The sequence below is a fragment of the Silurus aristotelis genome (assembly GCF_946808225.1).
Source record: "Silurus aristotelis genome assembly, chromosome: 7".
Lineage (NCBI taxonomy): Eukaryota > Metazoa > Chordata > Actinopteri > Siluriformes > Siluridae > Silurus > Silurus aristotelis.
The window spans coordinates 20,901,265-20,926,051 of record NC_139580.1 but is presented as its reverse complement, the minus strand read 5'-3'; the positions used below and the strand labels follow the sequence as shown (position 1 = coordinate 20,926,051).

The 24,787-nt window shown below is 39.3% G+C and overlaps 3 protein-coding genes across 7 annotated transcripts; 1 reads left to right on the top strand and 2 right to left on the bottom strand.

Moving 5' to 3' along the window:
- Positions 1-3,993: 3,993 nt before the first annotated feature.
- On the bottom strand, positions 3,994-10,569 carry eif3ja (eukaryotic translation initiation factor 3, subunit Ja). 2 transcript variants are annotated; one of them, XM_083546037.1, is made up of 8 exons: positions 10,468-10,569; positions 10,261-10,346; positions 8,450-8,504; positions 8,268-8,359; positions 6,906-7,023; positions 6,631-6,795; positions 6,463-6,536; positions 3,994-5,736 (listed from the first exon to the last, which is right to left on the bottom strand). In XM_083546037.1, exons 1-8 carry the CDS (start codon positions 10,487-10,489, stop codon positions 5,608-5,610), a joined length of 741 nt encoding a protein of 246 aa, XP_083402163.1. In that variant the 5' UTR covers positions 10,490-10,569; the 3' UTR covers positions 3,994-5,607. The 2 variants fall into 2 exon arrangements, with proteins under 2 accessions (XP_083402163.1, XP_083402162.1); XM_083546036.1 differs by having other exon boundaries at positions 8,268-8,365; positions 10,468-10,568.
- A 1,897-nt stretch (positions 10,570-12,466) lies between these two features.
- apba2a (amyloid beta (A4) precursor protein-binding, family A, member 2a) lies at positions 12,467-20,405 on the top strand. 3 transcript variants are annotated; one of them, XM_083545984.1, is made up of 13 exons: positions 12,467-12,532; positions 12,769-12,822; positions 14,519-16,074; positions 16,211-16,294; positions 16,408-16,447; positions 16,674-16,819; positions 16,985-17,071; positions 17,707-17,892; positions 18,313-18,492; positions 18,617-18,829; positions 19,209-19,328; positions 19,429-19,569; positions 19,657-20,405. In XM_083545984.1, exons 3-13 carry the CDS (start codon positions 14,554-14,556, stop codon positions 19,726-19,728), a joined length of 2,790 nt encoding a protein of 929 aa, XP_083402110.1. In that variant the 5' UTR covers positions 12,467-12,532; positions 12,769-12,822; positions 14,519-14,553; the 3' UTR covers positions 19,729-20,405. The 3 variants fall into 3 exon arrangements, with proteins under 3 accessions (XP_083402110.1, XP_083402109.1, XP_083402111.1); XM_083545983.1 differs by lacking the exon at positions 12,467-12,532 and having other exon boundaries at positions 12,680-12,822; XM_083545985.1 differs by lacking the exons at positions 12,467-12,532; positions 12,769-12,822 and adding an exon at positions 12,976-13,078 and having other exon boundaries at positions 19,657-19,920.
- A 1,946-nt stretch (positions 20,406-22,351) lies between these two features.
- duox2 (dual oxidase 2) lies at positions 22,352-24,768 on the bottom strand. Of its 2 annotated transcripts, none has more exons than XM_083546028.1 (8): positions 24,611-24,768; positions 24,146-24,318; positions 23,964-24,021; positions 23,602-23,736; positions 23,295-23,502; positions 22,970-23,184; positions 22,615-22,838; positions 22,352-22,493 (listed from the first exon to the last, which is right to left on the bottom strand). In XM_083546028.1, the coding sequence occupies exons 1-8, from the start codon at positions 24,735-24,737 to the stop codon at positions 22,485-22,487; spliced, it is 1,149 nt and encodes a 382-aa protein (XP_083402154.1). In that variant the 5' UTR covers positions 24,738-24,768; the 3' UTR covers positions 22,352-22,484. The 2 variants fall into 2 exon arrangements, with proteins under 2 accessions (XP_083402154.1, XP_083402155.1); XM_083546029.1 differs by having other exon boundaries at positions 22,426-22,490.
- Between the last annotated feature and the right edge of the window lie 19 nt (positions 24,769-24,787).

The following is a 24,787-nucleotide window of genomic DNA, read 5'->3' as shown; positions in this document are numbered from 1 at the left end:
ACAAAGTATATACAAAGTTAATGATACAATTGATACAATTAATAATACAATCTTTTACAAAGTTAAGGTATTCAAACACACATATGAAGTAACCCTTACTGTTGGACAAAATTTGAGAACTTGGAATGCATTAAGTGCGGTTGAATAGTATTTACCTGTAGGTTCTGGTTGCAGACCACCTGTGTGTGTGCCTTTAGGTGGCTGTGCACACACCTCCCAAAACAAAGGAGGCAGACATGGTTCGTTTGAGCACAAGCCTGTGAACATACAGGACGCCTGAGAACCAAACAGCTGGAGCAGCTGTTGTGTTGACAGAAACCTCCACATTCATGCTTTTCTACTGTCAATGACCTGCAATGTCAAACAGGCTACATTGTCAGCATATATTTTACGAATGTATAATTCAGATAGTTAAGTTAGGACTACATTTTCATGTATACACTGTAGTGTATGTGTTTGTTTCATGATCTGTCACAATCATTATGAAAATTTGGCCAGTGGTTAGCAAATAATTATGGTTAAAAATGTGTTCTTTGTTCATTTCCTGTCCTAATAGTATTGCGTATGTGTATTAGGTAGATCGTACCTCTGACTGCCTTTTACACAAACAGAAAACATTTTGTAAAATAGTTATGTAATCATTGTCACAGGCCTAAATATTTGGCTGAGCAGATTTCATTTGGGTTTGCATGACAGATTCCCATGTACAGTCTGGATGACAAGTGTCTCTTTCATGTACTTTGAGTACTAAAAACACACAAATGCTCCATGAAATCAATACATTAAAGTTATTGATACTGGTTAAATGGCTGAATTATATATACTTAAACAAAAGTGATCCAGAATAGAGCAGAATCAAAGTTTTGCTGTATTTGTTCATAGTTTATCAATTTAACTGATCATGATGTTAACATTTTTTAATGATATATAACAATAATAATGCATAATAACATACATTATAACGCAAATTCTCTACAGTACTGAACATGTACTAGTAGCAAAGCTCTCCAACCCCTGTTTAGGTGGCAAGGATGCTGGAAGATGCAGCTTCTTACCTGACTTGCAAATCCCTTTATGCTCTGCTTCAGATTTGCCCTCAGTAGCTTCCTGGTACACACACACACCCCAAGGCTTTATCAAGTCGTCAAGTCAAGTCTATTTCTATAGCGCTTTTCACAACAGACATTGTCTCAAGCAGCTTCACATTGTCTCAAAGCAGCATCACACTTCCCCAGGTAGTCCTATGTTCCTCCACAGCTCTCCCCAGCTTGTTGTGAACATGAAGAGCAGCAAACACAAATGCCTGTAGTAACACTGCGCTTACAAGTTCAGCACTCTGCAAGGGGAACAGTGGATGCTCTGGCAGGGTGGACAGTGCAGGGCTTTCTTGAACCTCCAATCCAGATTTCCTGCACTCTAAACTGGGCATCACAATTGTTTAGGTGCAAACCAGTAAAACATTTTAATGCTCTGAAATCCATGAAAACATTAAGTGACAATTAACTCTCCTTTTTATTTAAAGATCCCTACACCCAAAATCTCATGCTCCACTCAAACCAAACCTCAACCTCCAAAACAGCTGTCTTTTTCTCCAAAAAAAAAACGTTTTAAGCAATTTGAGATAAGTTGGTTCAAAGGGAAAAGACTAGCCCCTTTGTCAAGCATTCATTGGCTGGTTATCTAAGGAGCATTTGTGTGCACCAAGCGAGAATAGTCGTAATAAATCTGCACTACAGACCTCAACACTCTAAACCCTGTTAAGTGTTTATCTTGGCCGCATTGTGTTTCATAAGGTGTAAGACAGATTGCATACTGTGATCCAAATGACACTTCATAATAAAGTTATAACAACGTGAAGGCGAGGAAAACCACCCCTCCGCCCAGTGACCAGGTGCTCTGTCTAACCACAGCTGAAGTAAGGAAAACTCTATGCAGAGTTAACCCACAGAAGTCTGCTGGACCAGACAACATTCCCTGGCAGAGCGCTCGGGGAATGTGCAGAACATCTACCAACATCTTCAACATCTTCCTGAGCAGCAATGTTGTTCCTACATGCTTCAAAACAACGATCATCGTTCCCGTGTCGAAGAAGTCTACTGTCTCCTGCCTTAATGACTATCGTCCTGTCGTGCTCACACCCATCGTGATGAAGTGCTTCGAGAGGCTCATCATGAGGCACATTAACACCCAGCTTCCACCCTCACTGGACCCCATGCAGTTTGCGTATTGTCCAAACCGCTCCACGGATGATGCTATCTCCACAATCCTCCATCTGGCCCTCACCCACCTGGACAACAAGGACACGTATGTACAAGTGCTGTTTATTGACTTCAGCTCAGCATTCAACACAATCATCCCTCAGCACCTGATTGAGAAGCTGAGCCTACTGGGCCTGAACACCTCGCTCTGCAGCTGGATCCTGGACCTCCTGACTGAGAGACCTCAGTCAGTCTGGATCGGGAATAGCATCTCCAGCACCACCACACTGAGCACTGGGGCCCCTCAGAGCTGTGTGTTCAGCCCACTGCTGTTCACTCTGCTGACTCACGACTGTGTAGCAATGCACAGCTCCAACCACATTGTCACGTTTGCCGGTGACACAACCGTGGTGGGCCTCATCAGCAAGAACGGTGAGTCAGCATACAGAGAGGAGGTGTACCATTTAACAGCCTGGTGTGGAGCCAACAAGCTGTTTCTGAACGTTGACAAAACCAAAGAGATGGTTGTGGACTTACATTTACATTTTAAATTTTTTTTTACATTTGCGGCATTTGGCAGACGCCCTTATCCAGAGCGACTTACAACTGGGGAGGGTTTTAGGGCTTTGCTCAAGGGCCCCAGCAGTGGCAGCTTAGTGGTGGTGGGATTTGAACCTGTGATCTTCTGATCCAAAGCCCAATGCCTTAACCACTAAGCTACCACCTCCCTGACTTCAGAAGAGCACAGAGCGGTCATTCTCCACTGATCATCGATGGATCCTCAGTGGAGATCGTCAAAAGCACCAAATTCCTTGGTGTTCATCTGGTGGATAACCTTACCTAGTCACTCAACACCAGCTCCATCAGCAAGAAAGCCCAGCAGCGTCTCTACTTCCTGAGAAGGCTGAGGAAAGCTCATCTCCCTCCCCCGATCCTGACCATGTCCTACAGAGGGACCATTGAGAGCATCCTGCACAGCTTTATCACTGCCTGGTTTGGAAACTGCCCCGTCTCAGATTGCAAGGCCCTACAGAGGATAGTGAGGACAGCTGAGAAGATAATCGGAGTCTCTCTTCCCTCCATCATAGACATTTACACCACACGTTGCATCCTCAAAGCCAACAGCATTGTGGACGACCTCACACACCCCTCACTCACACTCTTCACCCTCCTGCCATCAGGAAAACGGTTCCGAAGCATTTGGGCCGCCACATCAGACTGTGCAACAGCTTTTTCCCCACAAGCCATCAGGCTCCTCAACACACAGAACTAAACTGGAACTCACTCAACTGTGTGTTACTGAAAATGTACAATCTCAATCCATTCCACCACCATTTATTTATTTATTATTTATACTTAACCATATTACACTGTTTACATGCTTTTTTTGCACCTTTCTACTGCTGCTACTGCAGTTTTTTCACTGCATCGTGTTTGTTTACATTTACTCTTGGTTATAGTCTTTATAGTTCTCTTTGCACAGTACTGTATATTCAAAGTATACAGTAGGTTTTCTGGTCAACGCTAGCTTGTATTATGTGAATTGCCTTGTGTTGTCTGTACTGTTTTTCGTCTGCACCGTTTGCATTAGGTTGCACTCGAATCACTTTATGTAGCTTTGTGTTGTAGCTCTATGTTGTTTAGTGTAGCACCAGGGTTCTGGAGGAACGTTGTCTCGTTTTTACTGTGTACTGTGTAGCACTGTGTTTAGTAGAAATGACAATAAAAGCCTCTTGACTTGACTAAAACAATTTCCAAATTATATCTTCAAAATGCATTAAAGAGAGCACAACGGTTCGCTTCTTGAAGACTTTTATTAAATTAGAGCTCTATAAAACACAGCAGAATGCTATCGTTTGCTTTGCTGACATTTTCATAACGCAAATCTGTTACTTTAAAAATGGAAACTCTCAGGTTTTGTGAGAAGACGTTTTTATATATGCACTTAATTTGCAAAGTAACCATAGTGATATTTTTCTGTACAATCTTTCTGTAACAATAACCAACTGCATGATTTAATGACGCTGCGCATAAAGGAATGCGGTTAAACTGCAAATATAACAATGTTCACAAAATTAGTGCTGCGGAAGAAAGAAAAATCACCACAATATTTTTAAATGTGTGACTGAGCATAACTAAATAATTCTGATTCAAATGGAATGCATTCATAAACTGCACGCTCTCTCTCTCTCTCTCTCTGCAGATAGAAATATGCTTTTATCAGATTTGGTACACTAAACTCAATGCATCTAAACAAAAATTTATAAACGATCACCAAGAAGTAGAAAAAAAAACATATCGTCCATAGGCATGTGATCGCTTCCAAGGTAATTTTTACATTAGGCTTCCCTTCATTTACTGTATTATTAACATTACTAAACAAGAAGTAATACATGTATTAAATAATGTTGAATTTTTGTTAATTGTCAAATAAATCTACTTACTCTGACCAATGTTTATTGAATCCATGATTAAAAAGAAGTAAATTAGAATTAAATTCATAATAATTCCTTTACATCATGTTCCATATTTCTGTATTTTGCCAGTAAGGAGCCAGTCATTTTTGATTCACTTTATGCATTGATGGGAGAAAATATAATAATGTTAATGTAACAATAACTACTAATGCTACTGGAAAGGGGTAGCCCACTGGTTAGGATGTTGGATTTATAATCAAAAGGTCATGAATTCAAATCTCAGCACCATCACTGCCCTTGAGCAAGGCCCTTAACCCTCAACAGCTCAGTTGTATAAATGAGACGATTGCTCTGTGTAAGGGCATCTGCTAAATGTAACGAATGAATGTAATAAACACGTAGGTTATTTTGATCACGATATTAAGTGTTAATGCTGCTGTTCATGTAAACTGATAACGGCAGTTGAGGGAACCTTAATGTAAAGCTTCTAAGATCAATCACTTCAAATGCTGTCTTACTGAGCAAAAGCAGTGACTAGTAATGTCTCAATGCAAGGACAGCAGAAATGTATTCAAAATAACTTTTCTTTTTCTGAAATTTGCATAGAAAGTCAATTTTTATGTCAAGTAGCTCTTTGAAACAGTAATACTGTCGACTCTTTAATACACTTCCATGTGAAGCTTCTGTTTCCTCATCGGTCAGTTTTCATTGATTCAGACTTTTAATAAAAGGACATAACCTGACTCTGACCTCTTGTTTTCCCACAGCAAACACTAGATTTACCTACCTGCAATATAAACCAGAGAACGACGTATCACAAATCTTTCTCTGCGTAAACCACTTAAGCTCAGGCTAATGTGTGTTATATGGGATATGGTTCAGGTTTCTAGCTCGATTCTGGACGTGGGTCTGGCTGTAGGGAGAGGTCATGCGCTGTAGAGGTGTGTGTTTCGTCACTCAAAAGAATACGAGTTGGGGTTAGGAAACGGGGGTCACATAAAATCCTCATAGTCTTGTGCATAACCTCCCTCGAACTCTCCGTAATCATCAAAGTCATCTTTCAGCTTGGCTTTTAAACCGCCTCCTGGTAAACCACCTTTCTTTTTCTTCTTTCCTTTTTGCTGTTTATTTATCAACAACAGAGAGAAAACACCACAGAATTAGGCAACAAACTAGAAATACGCATGGGCCAAAACTATTTAAATGCAATAGCTAATATGTTGTGTTATTTGGATCAAGTTGGCGACAGTAGCAGATATTTTGGCTCTAGATCAGTGGTCCCCAACCCCCGTGCTGCAGACTGGCACCAGTCCGTGGGTCAATTGGTTTTATTTTGGAAAATTACTGGATTCTCTCCGCCACATCTGTCTATGACTCACTCTTGATGCATGTCATGATGCCTCGGTCACATGTCTTACCTCCATCCGCTACCTTCTTAAAGAGGCTGCTCCGGCCGTTAACACAATACATTACTGCTAAAGTGAAAACCCCAAGCTAGCAAAATGAACAAAAAAACAACACAGTGGATTCACGTTTATTATTATATTTAGAAAATACCAGCTTTTATGCCGGTCGTATCATTTTATTTTGTTGTATTTATCCGCCACACATTAAAGGCCGGTCCATGAAAATATTGTCCGGTCCGTGGTGCAAAAAAAAGTTGGGGACCACTGAGCTAGATTCTACACCATCTGTTACTAAATTAAACAGCCATGCTATTACAATAAATATATTTATCTGTATGTTTACAAAATATGCACAGACATTAAGAGTAGAGATAAGCCACATTGTACATTATTCAAAATGTTTGATTATTGATATACTGCACTATAACCCCAACACTGTACCTTTTCTTGCCTCTGCTTCTCTCCGAGTAAAACTGTCAGCGAGTTGTTGATTTTCTTCAAGTCTTCAACTTCCACTGTAACGAATCACAAGTCACAGCTGAAACATGTACTACCACTGAGAAAACAAACACAGTTGTGATTGGATCACAAACCAGACTGCAAACTCACATGAAAGACACAGGTCTCTGAAGAGTGACTCTAAAAAGCTGGAATAGTGTATTGACTTCTCATAGAGAGAGATTTTCTCTTTCAGCAACCGTTCAAACTCTGTAAAGTCATCTTTCGAGGAAGGGCTCATGGCATCTATTCCTGTTATGTTATTCGATACAATGCCTAAAGATAAAAACACACACAAAAAGACATGATGAATGAATGAACATCTTCAGCATAATAAACAATAAAACATGCATCTGTTATCAAGTAGAAATAAAGACAGCACTCACCAAACGCATCTTTGGCTAATTCCAAATCAGAATCCTCCTGAAGTTTCTTCAGTTGAAGTTTTTCTGCTAACTCTTCCTCTGGTGTGCTATCTGTGCTGTCTTTAGATTCCTCCAACTGCTGCAGATATAGTTCTCATCAATTGCTAGCTGATCCACAGCATCTTATTTGTTCCTAACACCAAATGCTGTTGCACACTAGTCAGTCCATGATATTGTCTGGTTCCTGCACTTTTATAGTCACTGAATACCGTCATTTCCGGACTATTAAACGCACCCAAATATAAGCCGCACCCACTGAATTGTACAAAGATTTTTATTTTGAACATAAATACGCCGCACCTGTCTATATGCCTACATTGAAACTAATGAACTTTACACAGGTTTTAATGAAAGACAAGTGTCTGTTACACGGCTTGTATCTAAACCGTAGCCTACCAAGAAAGTCATTGTTCACTGTCTTCCTCTTTCCTTTCACAACAATTTCTCTCGGGAGTTTTTCTTTTGGCATCGTTGTGCGTTTAAAAATCACCATCGGTGGAATCTTTTCTCCCGATGCTGTGCAGCTCAGAACACAGGTGAAGTGCGTTTTTTCATGCCCGGTTGTTTTCAGCGTGACGAATGATTCGCATTTCCTGTTGACAGTCCGAGTGAGCGGCAGGTCAAACGTCAGAGGAACCGCATCCATATTTATGATGTGGTGCGGCCCGACTCAGTGGGAGTGCGATTTAATATAAAGAGTTTTATTGGTTCACCTGAACCCGTTCGGCAATTTCATTGGTCTAATGTTATGGGGCTCAGTTTTTTGGCTTGAAGCTTGTGAAACCGGGAAAAACCCAGGAAAAATCCATAAATTAGCCACTTCATTGTTTAAACCACGGGGTTTAAAGAGTGGGGGGAAAAAGTAGCAGCTTACAGTCCAGTACAGTTACGGTATTTACTGGTCTCCTAATTCACTCTACCCTGTTTCCTATGAGAGCCTAATACAGTACGTGAGCATTCACACGCTTCTAGTTCCGTCCGTTTTGTGGTCTGTGAGATAAAGAGCGATTCTGTATTGTGTTAGAACGAAAGACAGAAAGTGGTCTAAAAGATAAACACGTCTGCTTTGCGATAAAACTGCAGTCTCTCATGCCATGAGCATCACCAAAACAGAGCAGAAATTAACAGCACAATAGTACAAACAAATCGATGAGCATTTTCTTCTCTACTGCATTCACACACAGCTATTAGTTAATATTAAAGCCGTGGTGGCTGCTGATCAGTAATACACTGTGGTAAACATGCAAAACAGGAAACACAGTATTAGCTCATATAATTAAACCATTCGAAAACAATGCACCATGACATGAATTACTTTCTCACCTGCTTTCGAAGCTCCTCTTGTTTTTTCTTTTGTAAACTCTCCTTCTCTTTGATTTTATCACTAAGCTTCTTCTTCTCCGGTACTTTCATCACTGCAGCTAAGAAATAAAAATGTGTGAGCTGAACCAAACAGGAAAAGGTTAGATTGCTTAAAAAGTATGACATGTGGCACTTTAATTCACCTGTTTTGCTCTCAGTCACTTTTTCTTCTTCCCCCTCTTCATCATCCCAGTTGTCCTGAATAAGAAAATTATTTTTTTTTAATGATTTTAGTAGGATGATATGTGAAGAATGCAATATAATAAGGCACACTGTTATATACACGTATACTGCGTACGTGTGTGCGTGTGCTCGTGCACTGCATCTACATTCCTATACCTTCTACCTTTTCCTTTCAAACACGCTTAGATATATAAAACAAGATCGTCCAAGCCTGAACACCGTCTACACCTGACTTACCTGGTAAGTTTGGATGAAAAAAATGCATGTGTGTGTGAGTGAGAGAGAATGCATGCAGTGCAATGCATCTGTTTTCATTTGTCATGATTTAACAAAATCTATCATTTTTTTTATGATGGTAGGATGATATGTGAAGAATGCACTATAAATGGGGCATACTGTTATAAAGGAAAAATCTTTACAAGGTAAAAGGATGCAGCCAGTCGTAAAGCAGACACACAGGCCGTTTATAACAGATTTAACACATTACTAATTCCGGAATTATTATCATATTTCATTCTGGATGCTTTCTTTTCTCTTTCTTCTTAATTTTGTCATTTCTATTTCCCAGTTTTTTTTTTGCTAGCGATTACATCTGCAACACTGCCTGTCTCACAATCATCACATATAAAAAAAACCTTTTTTTTTTTAAGTTTCTGGATCTGATACCTTCACAAGACACTTAATCAAATCACACGTACATTCAGTCCATGAGTCTGTCAAAGTTTTTAACAAATAAATGTAACTGTGGCTCAGTGAAGACATTTTCACCTTTCCAGGAAATATACTATATGTCCAAAAGTTTATGGACACCTGACCATCATGATCCCTTTTTCATTACTGAGTCAGGTAAAGTGGCGTTATTGTCGTTTCAACCATACACAGGTGCACAAAACAGCACAGCTCCAGAAGGTGCCACACAGGACAATATACATGAGACAACACAAAACTGAGACATAAGCAGACCTGCACACAGGACTACATAAAGTGCCCCTGTGTAAACAACACAATATAGTACAATAAAATTAAAAGCACAGTGAATTTCAGTGCAGCGCAGACTGTGTGTGTATGTGGAGTAGAACGCAATGGCATTGTCCATATAGAATCACTCAAATCTCCACAGCCATGCCACACAATTTAGTGGAAGGTCTTCCATTTTATTTTAAAGTGTGTCTGTGTTCCCATTTTCCTGGGAAGATTTTGAGTGTGGCCGTGAAGATTTGTGTTCATTCCACCACATGATCAGGTATTGATGTTTTCTGAGATCAGATCCTCGGTGCAGTCAACTCTCTAGTGTTCAATGGGATTGAGGTCAGGGATTGGCGCAGGACTCTCAAGATCTTCGAAATTAACTTCGCAAACCACGTCTTTATGAGCTTTGTTTTGTGTACAAGGATCTTATCAGGCTGGAACAAGTCTGGGCCTCTTAGATCCAGTGTTGGGAATTGATAAAGCTGAAGCCTGAAGACTATACAAAATGTGTGAATCAAAGTTTGTGGAAGAACCACATAGGATTGTCCACAAACGTATGGTCATGTATTGTTCGATGACTTCTACTATACTTCTGTTTATATTCAGTCGTGATGAACTGATCAGGTTGACAGTGAAATCTTTTCATCATGTAGATTAGCTAGCACTGTTAACCACGGAGGGAGAGAGGAAGGTGGAGAGGAAGGTAGAGATCTACACTAGAAGGTTGTTTACGTACTGTGACACTGAATAAGAGCAAAAGGGAATTGAATAATGTATGAGGAAGAGCTCAGCAGCTACTAACTTTGACGTCTTCATCTTCATCCTCGCCTTCCCACTTGTCATGCCCCGGCGCCTTGATGGGTTCATCCGGATCAAAACTTTCGGTATCTGGAGCAGAAGAAGGAAGCGTTTTATTAGACCACACACCGACACGATGCTACACACATTACACATTTATTCTGGATACCGAGAGGGTAAATAAACAGCACACACACGGTGGGTTTCTCACCCCAAGAATCGATGTCCGCCATTTCGGAAGGAGCACTGAAGTGCTGTTCAGAGAACAGTGTACAACACAGCTACTTCCGCCCAGAGCTGGAGAAGTGTTTCAAAACTAAAGTTCATACTATTACCATTACTACTACTACAAATAATACAAATAATAATAATGATAAGATTTTTTTATGGTAATGGCGTGTCCAATTAAAGTATAATCTCCTGAATGTTGTACCCATTGTCCTCTGGAGAGACTCCTTATGACCCTGACTAGAAAAAAAAAATCAATCAGATACTGAAAAAAAAAAGAAAAAACATATATATATATATATATATATATATATATATATATATATATATATATATATATATATATATATATATATATATAATGATAATGCTGATTATGATGAAGAGGAGGTGGGGGATAGAGAATAGGTGAGTTCTTAAATCTCCATAACCATGCTACAAAATCTAGTGGAAAGACTTCCATTGCATTAAAAAGTCTGTCTGTTCTAATAACTCTCTAATATAAATAATAATATTTTTCTGCACTTGTGTTATTTTCTTATGTACTGCGATGAGATTGTGGCCTGTTGTTGATTATGTTCCTTTTAACAGTATGTCCCAAGGTGTTTGATTTCGATTCAGCTTGCACGTTTCTTAAATGCCATAATCTTATACCCTTCCACTTCTGCACATTTCCTCTTCAATGCCATAGCCTTAGAACCATTTACCTGTACTTCTCATCTCTGCACTGCTATAACCATTATATTTATACACTGTACATATGCTTATTTATGCTTATTATATATCACATGCTGTAATATCTGCACTATTTGCACGATTGCTACTTTTTGCACTTCTGGTAGATGCCAAACTGCATTTCGTTGCCTTGTACCTGTAATATGCAATTACAATAAAGTTCTATCTATCTATCTATCTATCTATCTATCTATCTATCTATCTATCTATCTATCTATCTATCTATCTATCTATCTATCTATCTATTTATCTATCTATCTATCTATCTATTATAACACAGCAATTTGCCAACATTAATTGTTTTTATAAATGTATCAAGTTTTCCAGTTTCCAAACAATTCTATTCAATTCAGTTTGAATAACACCTTCAACAATTAACATTGTCCCAAAGAAGCTTTACAGAGATAACGAGGTAATGCGATTATAATTGTGTCCATAAGTTAATCCCTTATAAGTGTATCCCTAATGAGCAAATCACTGGTGATAATGGCAAGAAAAAACTCCCTGTGATGAAACGAGAAGGAAACCTTGAGAGGAACCAGATTCATAAGGCAAACAGTCCTCATCTGGGTGGCCTTGAATGTCCATTCGTTAGAGTTTTCTCATTAATGAGGTGTACTGTTTAACAATAAGCTTAAATGCAGCACTGTTTGTGCAATCTGCAAGAAATTGTAATAGACTGTAAGAGTCCAAGTCCATCATCAAAGTTCTTGAATGGCTCAGTAGCTTAATGGATCTTAGGACTGTTCGTGTGAAACCATCCTCAGCGGCACATAGGGATCTTTATTTGTGAACTATATTCATGAGAGGCCGAAAGAAGATGAAGAAGAAGAAGATTTAAAAGAAGGTTGTTGGAATGAAATCAGGTGTATTCAAAAAGAAAAAAAGGGACAGGTCACTGGTACCTCAGGAGTATGTTTAGAGAAAGGGTTGGGGTCATTTAATGTTCAGGGGCATACAAAAAAAAAGTTTGTCCCTGTTATCACTTACCCTATTACATTTGTCCACTCTGATCCTTATTTACACTGACAAATTCTGCAGATCCCTGTAAAAACCTGGGACTTCTCATCCCACATTTTCATTCCTGACTCGTGTATAATATATAAGGTATAATATACTCATACAGTATGCATGTAACAGACAGGTAGTAGAAGTGTTGCCCCACAGAATGCAGTATGCACAAGTGATCAGGACTGGGAGATGACTCTTATTTTGATCCAGAGCACCTGCCTCAGCTTTCAGTGTGGCTCGTGTGTTGAATGCTGTAGGCTTTGTCCAGTTCATCTGCAGTTACTGCGGTCACCACTGAAAAGGTAAACGTGAATGCAACGTGATTTAAACTGCATTTAATGCACAAGGTCGCTTACATGTGGAACGGCATGCATTTATTTCACACTGTGTCTTTAAGGCTCTAAGCCTCTGTCCTGGGATGCTGTGTGTGTGCGCGCGCGCGCGCGCGAGTGTGTGTATGTGCGTGCGTGCGTGCGTGTGCGCGCGCACTGCATCCACATTCCTATACCTTCTATCTTTTCCTTTCATGCACGTTTAGATGCATAAAACAAGATCGCCCAAGCCTGAACACCGTCTACACCTGACTTACCTGGTAAGTTCGGTTAAAGTGTGTGTGTGTGTGTGTGTGTGTGTGTGTGTGTGTGTGTGTGTGTGTGTGAGAGAGAGAGAGAGAGAGAGAGAGAATTAATGCATGCATGCATCTGTTTTCATTAGTCATGATTTCTCTAAGTGGCTGCAATCATTGGACACAATTACGTAGGAGGAGAGAAGTCACCTGCACTATAGTGTATGTCTGCAGTGTGGGATATTATGTCTGTGGCTGATGACTGTAGTGACGCATCTCTAAGGTTTGTGGGCGAATTGGACGGAAATAACAAGGCTGGGAGTGCAATCTGAGATTTCAGTCTGACTGTGGCGTATTAAATGCTGACTACAGCAAATGTTTAAGTAAATATGTAAATGTGCATCCTAGACTGTCTATTGCAACATCATCTTAATTGCACTGTGCAATTCTCCATGCAATGCTTTACTCTCTCTCTCTCTCTCTCTCTCTCTCTCTCTCTCTCTCTCTCTCTCTCTCTCTGTGTGTGTGTGTGTGTGTGTGTGTGTGTGTGTGTGTGTGTGTGTGTGTGTGTGTTTTGAATGAGCAGAGAAATAATTACTTGCGTGTAGGAGTGTGTGTGTGTGTGTGTGTGTGTGTGTGTGTGTGTGTGTATGCGTTTGAATGAGCAGAGAAATAATTACTTGCGTGTAGGAGTGAGTGAGTGAGTGAGTGAGTGAGTGAGTGTGTGTGTGTGTGTGTGTGTGTGTGTGTGTGTGTGTGTGTGTGTGTCCGTCCAATCTCCCACTGCTGTTATTGTGTGCCCTGACAGTACCAGACAGTACACTTGAGATATGTTTTTTATTTCGTTCACCTGACTCATCAATAACACAATCAAACTGTCCTGCAAATAAAAAGCCAAGCACCGACATTTAGATGAGACAGCATCTCCTAATTGAGTTATAATCTTGTACTTTTACCTTTAGAAGATTTGTGGAATCTGCATCTTACTCCTGTGTGAGGAAGAGCTTTTATTACTTTTACACAGTGTACATCTCAGTGTCATTTCAGAATGAAAGTCTTGTATAAGTTTACCGTAGAATTTACCAGTAGATGCTGGTAAAGAAAAAGAAAGAACTTGTGCAAACAATCCCAAGGTCTTTATATCTGTTATTCTTTTGAAAAACATTAAGGTATTTGGAAAATTTGAATGAAATTGCTGATTTGATGGAATGCATCAATAATAATAAAAAAAAAAGATATAGTGGTTTTGCCTACCGGTTTAATATTTGTTGTCCTCAATATGTTAATGCATTAAAATTAATTATCCCATGCAGATTGTAGCAAAGGATCTCTCCTCTTGTATAGAAGAAACAAATCAAACCTTTTCCCAAAAGAGTTAAAAATAAAGGATTATATTGTTTACTGATGATGAATGAATGAAGAATTGTCATGGTAGGCACAGTCAACCATTGTAGGTAAAAGAAAAAATGTAATTATAAATTAGCCATTTAATCACAAGTAAATAAGAGAAGAATGTTTTAACCTCCCATGGTCAGCTTCCAGTGGAGCTTTTAAATTGTCTGACCTTTTCAGACTCTTTTTCATGACCAACACAAAGAAAAATTTAAGGGCAATGGATAAATAAAAAAAAAAATAAATAAAAAAAATGAACTAATCCCCTGTAGAATTTGTTATTTTACTGTTTCTCCATTATTGTTTTATGCTCTGTTTTACACCGCTCTAGGAACCCCCACTTCTGTGGGCTTAGAAAAGCCAGTTATGGCTCTCAAACAAAGCCAGGGTTCCAGAGCAGTGCCTGATTGTCCACAATACATCTCATCTCTACCAGAGCAGACAGTTAAACCATCGAGAGACCAAATGGATCCTGAAGAACCTCATAGCAATAACACAGAAAGCCAGTCAAGCACACCAGTCCCATCTAGCCACTGTCCCAATGATGGCTCTGTCTCAGGGAAGGATTTCGTCCATGGAGAAAGCCCAATTCATCATGACAACATGGACAAAGACTCACTGTCTGAATATGATAATGTGGAATCAGAGGAGGAAGAAGAAGAACAGGACTATGAGGAAGATGAAGAACTGCATACCGATGCAGATGGGCTGACTTACTATGTTCACTGTTGCCCTGAAGATGAAAGCTATTTGGAAGGAATGGACTGTCATGAGTGTGCTGAAAGCAGTGATAGACCAAGTACTTCCAAAAAAACAGGTGCTGGAGGTAAACCAGAGGATGCCTGGGAATTCTCTGAGGGGTTTTATGAAGTACTCCAGCAAGGTACAGAGGAGCTGGTCCACAAATGTCCCCAGCCTATTATTGAGTCTACGTTCATTCAGGCTCCCATGGCTGAGGATGAAGATGATGATGAAGAAGATGCCGAGGAAGTAGATGATGATGAGGACGATGTTGATGATAATGATGATGATGCTGTGGAGGAAGATGAAACATATTTTTCTTATAAACAAGACAAGACCAAAGGTGGTCAGGATGGAATTATTTGCAAAGGGAAATGTGATGTACAAGAAGACTATAAAAATCCTCACCAGGTTTCAACTTGCAGTAAAGGAACAACAAGAGGAGAAAAGGACTTAAGTAAAGAGTATGGACCAAATGAAAGAATCTCAAAAAAATGTAACAGTGATATCCAGAGGTCATTTAACTGTCAGAGAGAAGGCATTAAAAACAACATTGCTGAAGTTAAGGTTGATTACTCCGAAAACTGTGAACTAACAGATAAAAAGACAAAACCAATAATCAGAGGACATCAGATTTGTAAGGAGGACAGGGGTAGCAGAAACAGCATATTCAACACTATGACCAAACCTGAAAATCCTGTGAATAGAGAAAATTTTAAAAAGAGACATTCATACAGAGATCATGGAAGAGACAAAAAAGAAGATGTGTGTTTGCATGTGGCGAGTGATAGTTCTGAAGACAATATAGGCAAGGGACAGGGAAGTCCTAATATCTATATAGCAAAGACCAGGCAGGATAGGGAACGATCACTGGTCACAGGCGAGGATATGGATCAGATCAAAACTGAAGTAAGAACAAAAATAAAAGTATTACCTCAGAGCACTGGTGTAGACAGGGGTGTATCTGAGACATCATATGACAAGAGAAGGATCCCAGAAAGTTCTCAAGCATCAGTGCTTAGACCACACAGGGAAGAATACACATCCAGTACCCCTACCACACCCATGCAACTTTGTGACCCACAGCTGCAGAATGACCTAGCCAGATGCAGTGAAGAAGACTCCATGAGGTCCAATCAGGCCCAGGTAACAGTTCAGTTGATAACACTTTCATACATGGTTCAAATATATATTTTTTCAGTTTGGTGTACCTTTGTATTTCATTTATGTTCAGGAGATTCAGGTTTAAATGGCATAATTGAATGTTTTTTAAAACCCTCAGGTAACTCACAGTAGCCCACAGCACTGCACAGTAAATCCACAGTCTGAAACTAATACAGCAGCTAGCAACCATAATCTCCCTCAGGTAAGGAACTAGCAAATAACAGGGGTTTCCTTCAAACCTGTTTTTCGGAAATGGCAAAAAAAATTTGACACCTGTGTGAATCTGCAGTCTAAGAGATTCCCTTTGCTTTACAGCAAGGAAAGAGAAATCACTCTTTTCCCAGCTTTGTGGATGGTAAGCATTTTTCACTCTTCCTATGAAAGCTGAAGTGGAATATGTCCAGAATGTTTTCAGATACTATGGCATTTATCTTACGCAATATGCATGTAAAATGCGTGTAATATATGTACTATGTAAATGAACTAAAACCTAAATGAGCAAGTAAAGAAATATTCTTCAAGTTTGTATCCTTATGGCAGAAGCTAATAATAAGATATACTGTATGTATCTTGCAAAAAAGTTCCAGGCCCATGTGAACCAGAGGACCTTATCGATGGGATTATCTTTGCCGCTAACTACCTCGGATCCACTCAGCTTCTCTCAGACAGAAACCCTTCCAAGAGTGTGCGCATGTCACAAGCTCAGGAAGCTGTGGACAAAGTAAAGGTCGAGATCCATATCTGCTGACATTTTTTTAAAAACCTTGTAAATAAACTTTGCCAACCACATCCACTTGTGGCTGTTTTGGTGAATGCTGTCACAAATACCGTTAATGAAAAAATGTCTGCTGTGGCCACAAGATGTAGCCATAACTCTTCTGTTGTGTTTTAGTGTGTGGATAAAGAGAGCCAGAGCCCAGTTGAGGTTGACCTCTTCATTTCAACAAAGGCCATCAAAGTGCTTAATGCTGATACACAGGTTGGCTGTGTTCATATTTACAGTATTACCATTTTTTATATGTTCTGTCCTTGCAAAAATTAGTCTCTAAATTTGATGTAACTCAAGATTCACATTTTAACACTCTAGTACATGTGTGGCAGAGTAAAAAAAACATTCACTATTAATATTTGCCAACCCCAATAATCAAAAGGTGGGAAATGACATTTATAGAATCTCATCTTGACTGTAAGTCGTGAGCATCACAGACATTTTGCCAACTGGTATCTGATTACAAACTGAACTGATTAATCTTAGGTTGATATCTCAATGGCATGTAGCTCTCCAAAAACTTTGAAACTGGGACATTCTCTACATGAGGAAAGCGCACTTAGCTAACAAGGTTTTATGTGTCTTTAGAAAGACTGACTGTTGTTGTAGCCACGTTTGTTAAACTCCTTACCCAGGATGGTATTTAAAGGAAAATAGCCTAGGCAGGATTTAAAAGTAGTTTTGGATGTTTGCCAGAATTTAGCCACATCGACACCTGACATACTTTTCTAGACTACCGCACACATATAACTATGGCAGTGAGGCAATACATCACCTTAAATTTGTACAGTCTTGGGCATTTCTTTAAGCACATGTTGGCTGATAATGCATCTCTTCTGATTCAGGAGACAATGATAGACAATGCTCTTCGGACCATCTCCTACATTGCAGATATTGGCAGCGTGGTAGTCTTGATGGCTCGCAGACGAGTGTCGCAGTCTGCTGCACTCGACTGTAATGAAACCGGCATGAACTCTGCAGAGGACAGGAAGCAGTACCGAATGATCTGTTACGTCTTTGAGTCTGAGGATGTAAGTCAAAACTGTACCCTGACTGAAAATGTATATTACTATATTATATATGTATGCTTATATAAGCGATAAAATACAACTTTTTGCTGACTTTTATCTTGCATAGATGCTCAAAATATAATTTATGTTAATCTTATATTTTTGACTAATGGCCTCATGCTATCTGGTCCGAAAACTGTTTATTCAAGGTGTTGTTTTATCATTTTAGGAAATTCTGATTATTCTATATAATTAACATATTTACATATACCTGATCATAGATGATTTCAGTGCAACAGGGGCAATGCCCAGAAAAGGGGTATGATTATGTAATTGCTCATGACCTCACTTTCATTCTCTTATTTGACTTGACGGAGCATGCAATCTCACTCGAGTATTCTTTGGTCTCCTGAGAATTAACTCTACCCTCTCCATCTTCAGGCTCAACTTATTGCACAGTCCATTGGTCAGGTGTTTAGCATGGCCTACCAAGAATTTCTGAGAGCCAATGGAATTAACCCTAAGGACCTCAGCCAGAAAGACTACAGTGATATTCTTAATTCCCAAGAGATGTACAATGATGATCTCATCCACTTTTCAAACTCTGAGAACTGTAAAGAGGTAAAGAGAGTCTTGGAGTATCAAAGCTCCTCAGACAACATTCTATCCGAAATAACAGTTAGTATAGCACGATCAGATCTCTCCCCTCCCTATTGACTCCGACACGTTTGTTTTGTTTTGGTAGCTACAACTGGAGAAGCAGAAAGGGGAGATTCTTGGTGTTGTGATTGTAGAGTCTGGCTGGGGGTCGATCCTGCCCACAGTTATCCTGACATGCATGCTGAACAGTGGGCCTGCTGCTCGTTCAGGGAAGCTGAACGTGGGTGATCAGATCATGGCTGTGAATGACACAAGTCTGGTGGGCTTACCCCTAGCCACCTGCCAGGGCATCATCAAGGTTTTTATTGGTTTATTTTTTATTATTATTATTATTTTATTTATGTCATGCTCACTTGTGGTCCTTAGATCTTTATATAGTACTTATTGTACAAATCACACTTCCTTACCCTATTACAAATACCATGAATTTTGTATTGTGTAAATTCCAAATTTGTTTGGATAGCACGGCAAAACATATTGCTAGGATATGTTTATAAAAATACTGTAAAAATAATATTAAATATAATAATATTATTTCATATATTTCATATAATTCATATAATAATATTTCTATATTTTAATATCTGTACCCTTTCCCACAATGCCCACAGTTCTTATTACCTGTGACTGTGTGTGTGTGTGTGCATGTGTTTGTGTGTTTCTGTTTATCATTCCAGGGCTTAAAGAATCAGTTACAGGTAAAGCTGAGTGTAGTAAGCTGTCCTCCTGTGACCACAGTGCTAATAAAAAGACCAGATCTGCAGTACCCTTTAGGCTTCAGTGTACAGAATGGCATAGTGAGTCCACTTTCATTGAGAGTTATGAGTGTGTGAAATATGCTGACTACGATTACCAACAAAGTACATAATGCTGTATTTAACTTAACTATCTTCTCAGATCTGCAGCCTGATGCGAGGTGGAATAGCAGAACGTGGGGGAGTGCGTGTGGGTCATCGAATAATTGAGATTAACGGACAGAGTGTAGTCGCCATGGCACATGAGAAAATTGTCCATGCTCTATCAGTGTCCGTCGGAGAGGTCAGTGTATCCTTTATATGATTTAAACGGAATCTTTGTACATGTTGAAATTCTCAGGACTCACAATGCTTCATCTCTTATTGACAGATTCATATGAAAACTATGCCAGCTGTGATGTTCAGACTGCTCACTGGACAAGAAACTCCAATGTACATCTAATGGCAATGCTGGTGCTCTGGAAGCTCTGTGATGCTCAGCCCTGCCTGTGCAACTCAAATTTGTCTATAAAAACATATTTAATGAGGTTTTCTTAGCCTTGTCCCCTGGAGTAACTCATTAAGGTTTTATTTACATCTCTACAACAGTGTTTCTATACTCATCTGGGCAAACATCCAAATATCCTCAAAACAACCTAATTGTACGGTAGTTTTAATCCCTGCTTCAATCAGGCCTATGAGCACAGCATCTGTGTTGTGCACTCTAGTAGTATAGCAGTTTGCTAATTCAGTATCAATACCTTCATTACAGGAGAAAGACATCAAGCTCAATCCTAATTTAAACATGTTCTTCAGTGCATTTACACTGGCTAAGCTTTGCCATGAACAGAGAACTCTAAGGGCATGTTATGTTTAATTCTCATGTTGTGGCATGGTCTATGCTGGACAAGCTGTTTTGGTCTAACACTGACAAAGTAAAAGACTCTCCAAATAAATTAGGTTTGCAGGGCCAAGGTAGTTCAATGAATATTTTGAATGGTAGTCTCCTCCACTTGTTTTTAAACGTGGAGAAATATAATGCATGATTGTTTTTCATGCATTTTAGCTGCAGTTTACAGAATGTAAAATCACCTCTCTGTCAGACCCAGTAAGCAAATACAGCCCTGGTCATATCAAGTCTACCCTGCTTGCTCTGCCTTGCATGATAGTATATATATATATATATATATATATATATATATATATATATATATATATATATATAATTAGTTTCAGGAATTTATTTTTATTGCTGTTCATATTAGCCTTTTTTTTTAGCTGACTTATACTTACTAAAATTAGATACTGTATCTATGCAGATTCATCAGCTTTACTGGGAATGATGCTATTCATGCTCATATTTTTTCATCAATGTTTCATTTATTTCATAAGACTTCATTCATTTGGGGAGAATTGCCTGATTTCTAAAGAAGAAATACACGCATTGATCACTTTGTTAAGAACACCTGTACAACTGCACATCATGCAGTTATCAAATCGGTCAATCGTGTTGCACCAGCGCAATGTCTAAAATCATGCAGGTACAGGTCAAGGGCTTCAGTTAATGTTCTCATCTAACATCACAATGTAAGGACTGTGATTTCAATTTGATTGTGCATTAATGGTACCAGATTATATGGGTTGAGTATTTCAAAAGCTGCTGCCATTTTGGAATTCTGGTGAGCAGAAAACTCTCATCTGTTAAATAACATCATATCTTAATGATGATCTTGATGGGTTACAACAGCAGCAAACCACTTTAGGCTTCACTCCTCTCAGCTAAAAACAGAAATCCGAGGCGATCAGGGGCACAGGCCTATCAAAACTGGACATCACCTCATCTTTTTTTCTCATCTTTAAATGCAAAGGTAGGTTAAGTCAATGCTCCTGGATGTGGTTTGCTCCTGTAACAATTCATCCACCTAAAGGTCTTATGTTTTGTGCATTCTGAGATGCTTATCCACGCATCATGATTGTACAGCATGCTTTCTGATGTTACTCTAAAGTTCCTGGCTGCTTAAACCAATTAGTCCATTTTCACTAATCAATGAGGTGTTTCAGCCTGCAGACTCTATCACATAACATAATGTTTATTGTTTTTTTTTTTGTTTTGTTGTTTTTTTTTAGAGATGGCATGCAAATATTTAGTGTAAATTCTAGATTGTTGTGTAAAAATCCCAGGAGATCAGCAGATTATGAAATACTCAATCCAGCCCATCTGATATTATTATCCATATCAGAATTAAAGTTACAAAGATTACACTTTTCCCCATGATGATGTTTTATTAACCAAAGCACTTGATCTGTATCTGCATAATATTATGCACAGTGCTGCTGTCACATGCTTGACTGGTTAGATACTGTAACTACATGATTAGGCGTTTCTATTAAAGTGATCTGCAAATGTGTATCACATTCTGATTCAACTATATACTAAAACCCATGATATGATACATTCGGCTGATTTAAATGGCATTATGCTCAGTTATATGTAAATCTGTGCCTTTGTCCCTCCATCTCAAAAATTGATGTCATGATTAGTTGCAGGAATGCATTTTGTTTTCATACTGTCTCAACTGGCAGACCATAAGAAAGGAAGTGGGGAAAATGTGCATTTCTGCAGGGTTGATTGCAGCCAAAACAGTATATGCATTGGTATAAAGTAAGTTCATGCTCTAATAATGGAAAACGTGTCTATTTTTATGAGTTTTGACATCACTCTGTGATTATAATACCAAACAAATCAGGACATCGTCTGGTGACAAGGATGCATTTTTCTGAGTGAATTAACTCACAACTTGTGTAAAGATAAATGATTGTTCCATTACTACAGCTAATGAATACAGTGCCTACTGTATATAAGATAAGTTTTATTCTCATCTAGTTATCATTACCAGCAACCTATGCTAGATGATTGTACTAGAGGACATAGCAACAGAGGAAATAACTGGAATTGTCATTCAACATAAGAGCAGAAAACTGTTTTGTGCATTATTCATTTGATTGCTCAGTAAACAATGTTTTTTTATATATATATTTATTTTTCTCAGCTCAAACATACAGTACATATATACATATTTACACGTGTACGTGAAACAACAGGAACAGATGTTTTGCGTTTGTATTTACAACAACCCCAGCAAAGAAAATGCTTAATTCTGTAGGATGTGTGATTTTCAAGTATGGGAATTGGTGGCCTTGTTGGCTTCAGTTGCTTTCTCAAAGCTTCTGTGGAAACATGCAAATGCATATTTTATTCAACATTATTAAGACATTGGGTGTGAAAATATTAGTAATAATCAAAAAGTTTATATCAGTTACAATGCTTGATAAGGGTGGGCAGACTTACAGTTAAAGTGGGGACCTGCTGTGGTTCTTGGTTGGGTGTTTTTACAGTCACCCCTTCTAAACTTGTGCCATCTAGGAAGCTGGTGTTGATGTAGCCCTCTGATATTGAGTATGTGTCGTTATTCTCATCATCATCCACCCCAACACTAAAAGCTTCCCTCATCTTCTCTGGGATCAGGCAGTCTAGCAGAATCACTATAATACCAATCACTGCACATAATAAACCTGTAAAGAAAAAGAGTGTTGTTTTCTCAATTGTGATTTTATGTCATTAATGTTTCCTTAACAGTGAACAACACTCAATATAGCAAAGAGGCATAAATGGTAAATAATTATACATGACACCGGATACGTACCAGTAGCTACAGCTAACCAGAAGGAATGGCTATATTCAGGTTCAAAGGATTCTGTTCCTATAGAGAAGTTGCACTCTGAGATGTTGTATATTGTGGAAAAGGAGGCCAAGGAGAAGAAGATAAATGCAGCCGTGGCAACCACCATGAAGCCGGCGTAGAGGATGACGGGCATTGAGAAGAGGATGTTGGCCACTATCCAGCAGCAAAAAGCTGTCCTGTGGGAAAGAGTGAGAGAGACACCATTCTTTACTGTACCTGTTTGCATCTGTTGAATAGGCTTTGTTTCTACTTTCTGAAGACGGTGTCAGTGATCACGGTGTCTTACCACAGGGTGGCCGAGGCGAATCTGCCTGAGTACTGGTACTGATAAATGAGACTGCAGGGGCTGTTGAGGGTGAACTTCTCAGCAATGTACAGGATGGGGTTGGGAAGACCTTTTTCCAGGGCATCAGAATAATCATCTCCTATGACACCGTTCCATGTGAACATTTCGTTGTAGTCTATGGTCTCATTGAACTGTACGACAGGATCTCCTACAGGGAAGGAAAAATACCTATAAGGGACCTCCTCGGTCTTAAAACATTTGCTTTGTACAAAAGTTGTAGTTGGGACAGAGCATCTGCTCGACTGACCTTTGAGCGTAATGTTAATTCCATACAGGCCCACATGCAGACCCACCTCGGCATTCACCACAACGTTGCTGAAGGATTTGTATGTAGCATTGGCCTTCAATCTTCCTTCAGCCCAGTCACACGTGAAGTTTAACGCTGTACCAGGAAGGAAGAACTCATTCTTAGTACATACTATCAAGGTATGACTTCATCACCATGTCATTTCAGCTTAAGTCATGAAAAATAAATGTGTTCAACATTACCGTGTATAATTTCAAGGCAGTAAACTTTATCACAGTCTATTATCAAGACCTAGTGCAGTCTTGGGTGAACAAGACATGAGTTAAAAAGGTTTTAAATAAACATGGTTATAAACTACTCACCAACTATCACTACTCCTATGAATAAGCTGATTATTATCCTGACAGTCCAAAGAATCCGCTGAAAGAAAACAAGACACCATTTTTTAGAGTTAGTACCGATGATGTATAAGTATAGACAAGTAAAACAAGTCTGTAAGTGAAGTGTTCTTAGTTCATGGACTCTTGTATTTGAGTGCTCTCACCGATCTTCCACGTATCCCGGGCACAATGAGGAGCAAGGTGACGAGCAGCGTGAGGAACACCAGGATGACAGCGAGCAGGCTGCCACTGAATATGAACGAGGTTCTTTGTAGCGGGTAGAATGGGTAAATGTCATCGTAGAAAGTCATCTTGCCTCCAAATGCGTGGGCTAAAGCTGAAAAGAAAGCACACCGGTGTGCTCAGTAACCCGGGGAGAGAACTCAGACAAGAGCCTGTTTTACCTGGAATGCTTCACTTCATTAATAATGACCTTATTACAAACAATCTCCTGAAGCCTTTTGTATAGCTTTGCCGTGTATTGTATACAGTATTATTCACACACGCACACACACACACACACGCACGCGCCCCAATCACGTTCCATAATGTTTCCAATGAAAAGATCAACTGATCCTTGACGCGTTCAAATAGGATACATGCGAAAGAAATTTGCGGTGTAATCTTACCTGTGAGCACAAGAAACAACACAAAGTGTGCACAAAACGTGCAGGATAGTCGCAGTCCAGGGGGAATTGTCTTTCCACGGCGGTGAGCATCATTTATACCCTTACTCCACCTGGGGTTCATTTGCATAGATGGTGGGTTCAAGAATGGAGGTGTCACCTAGCAATGACCATCCCTTC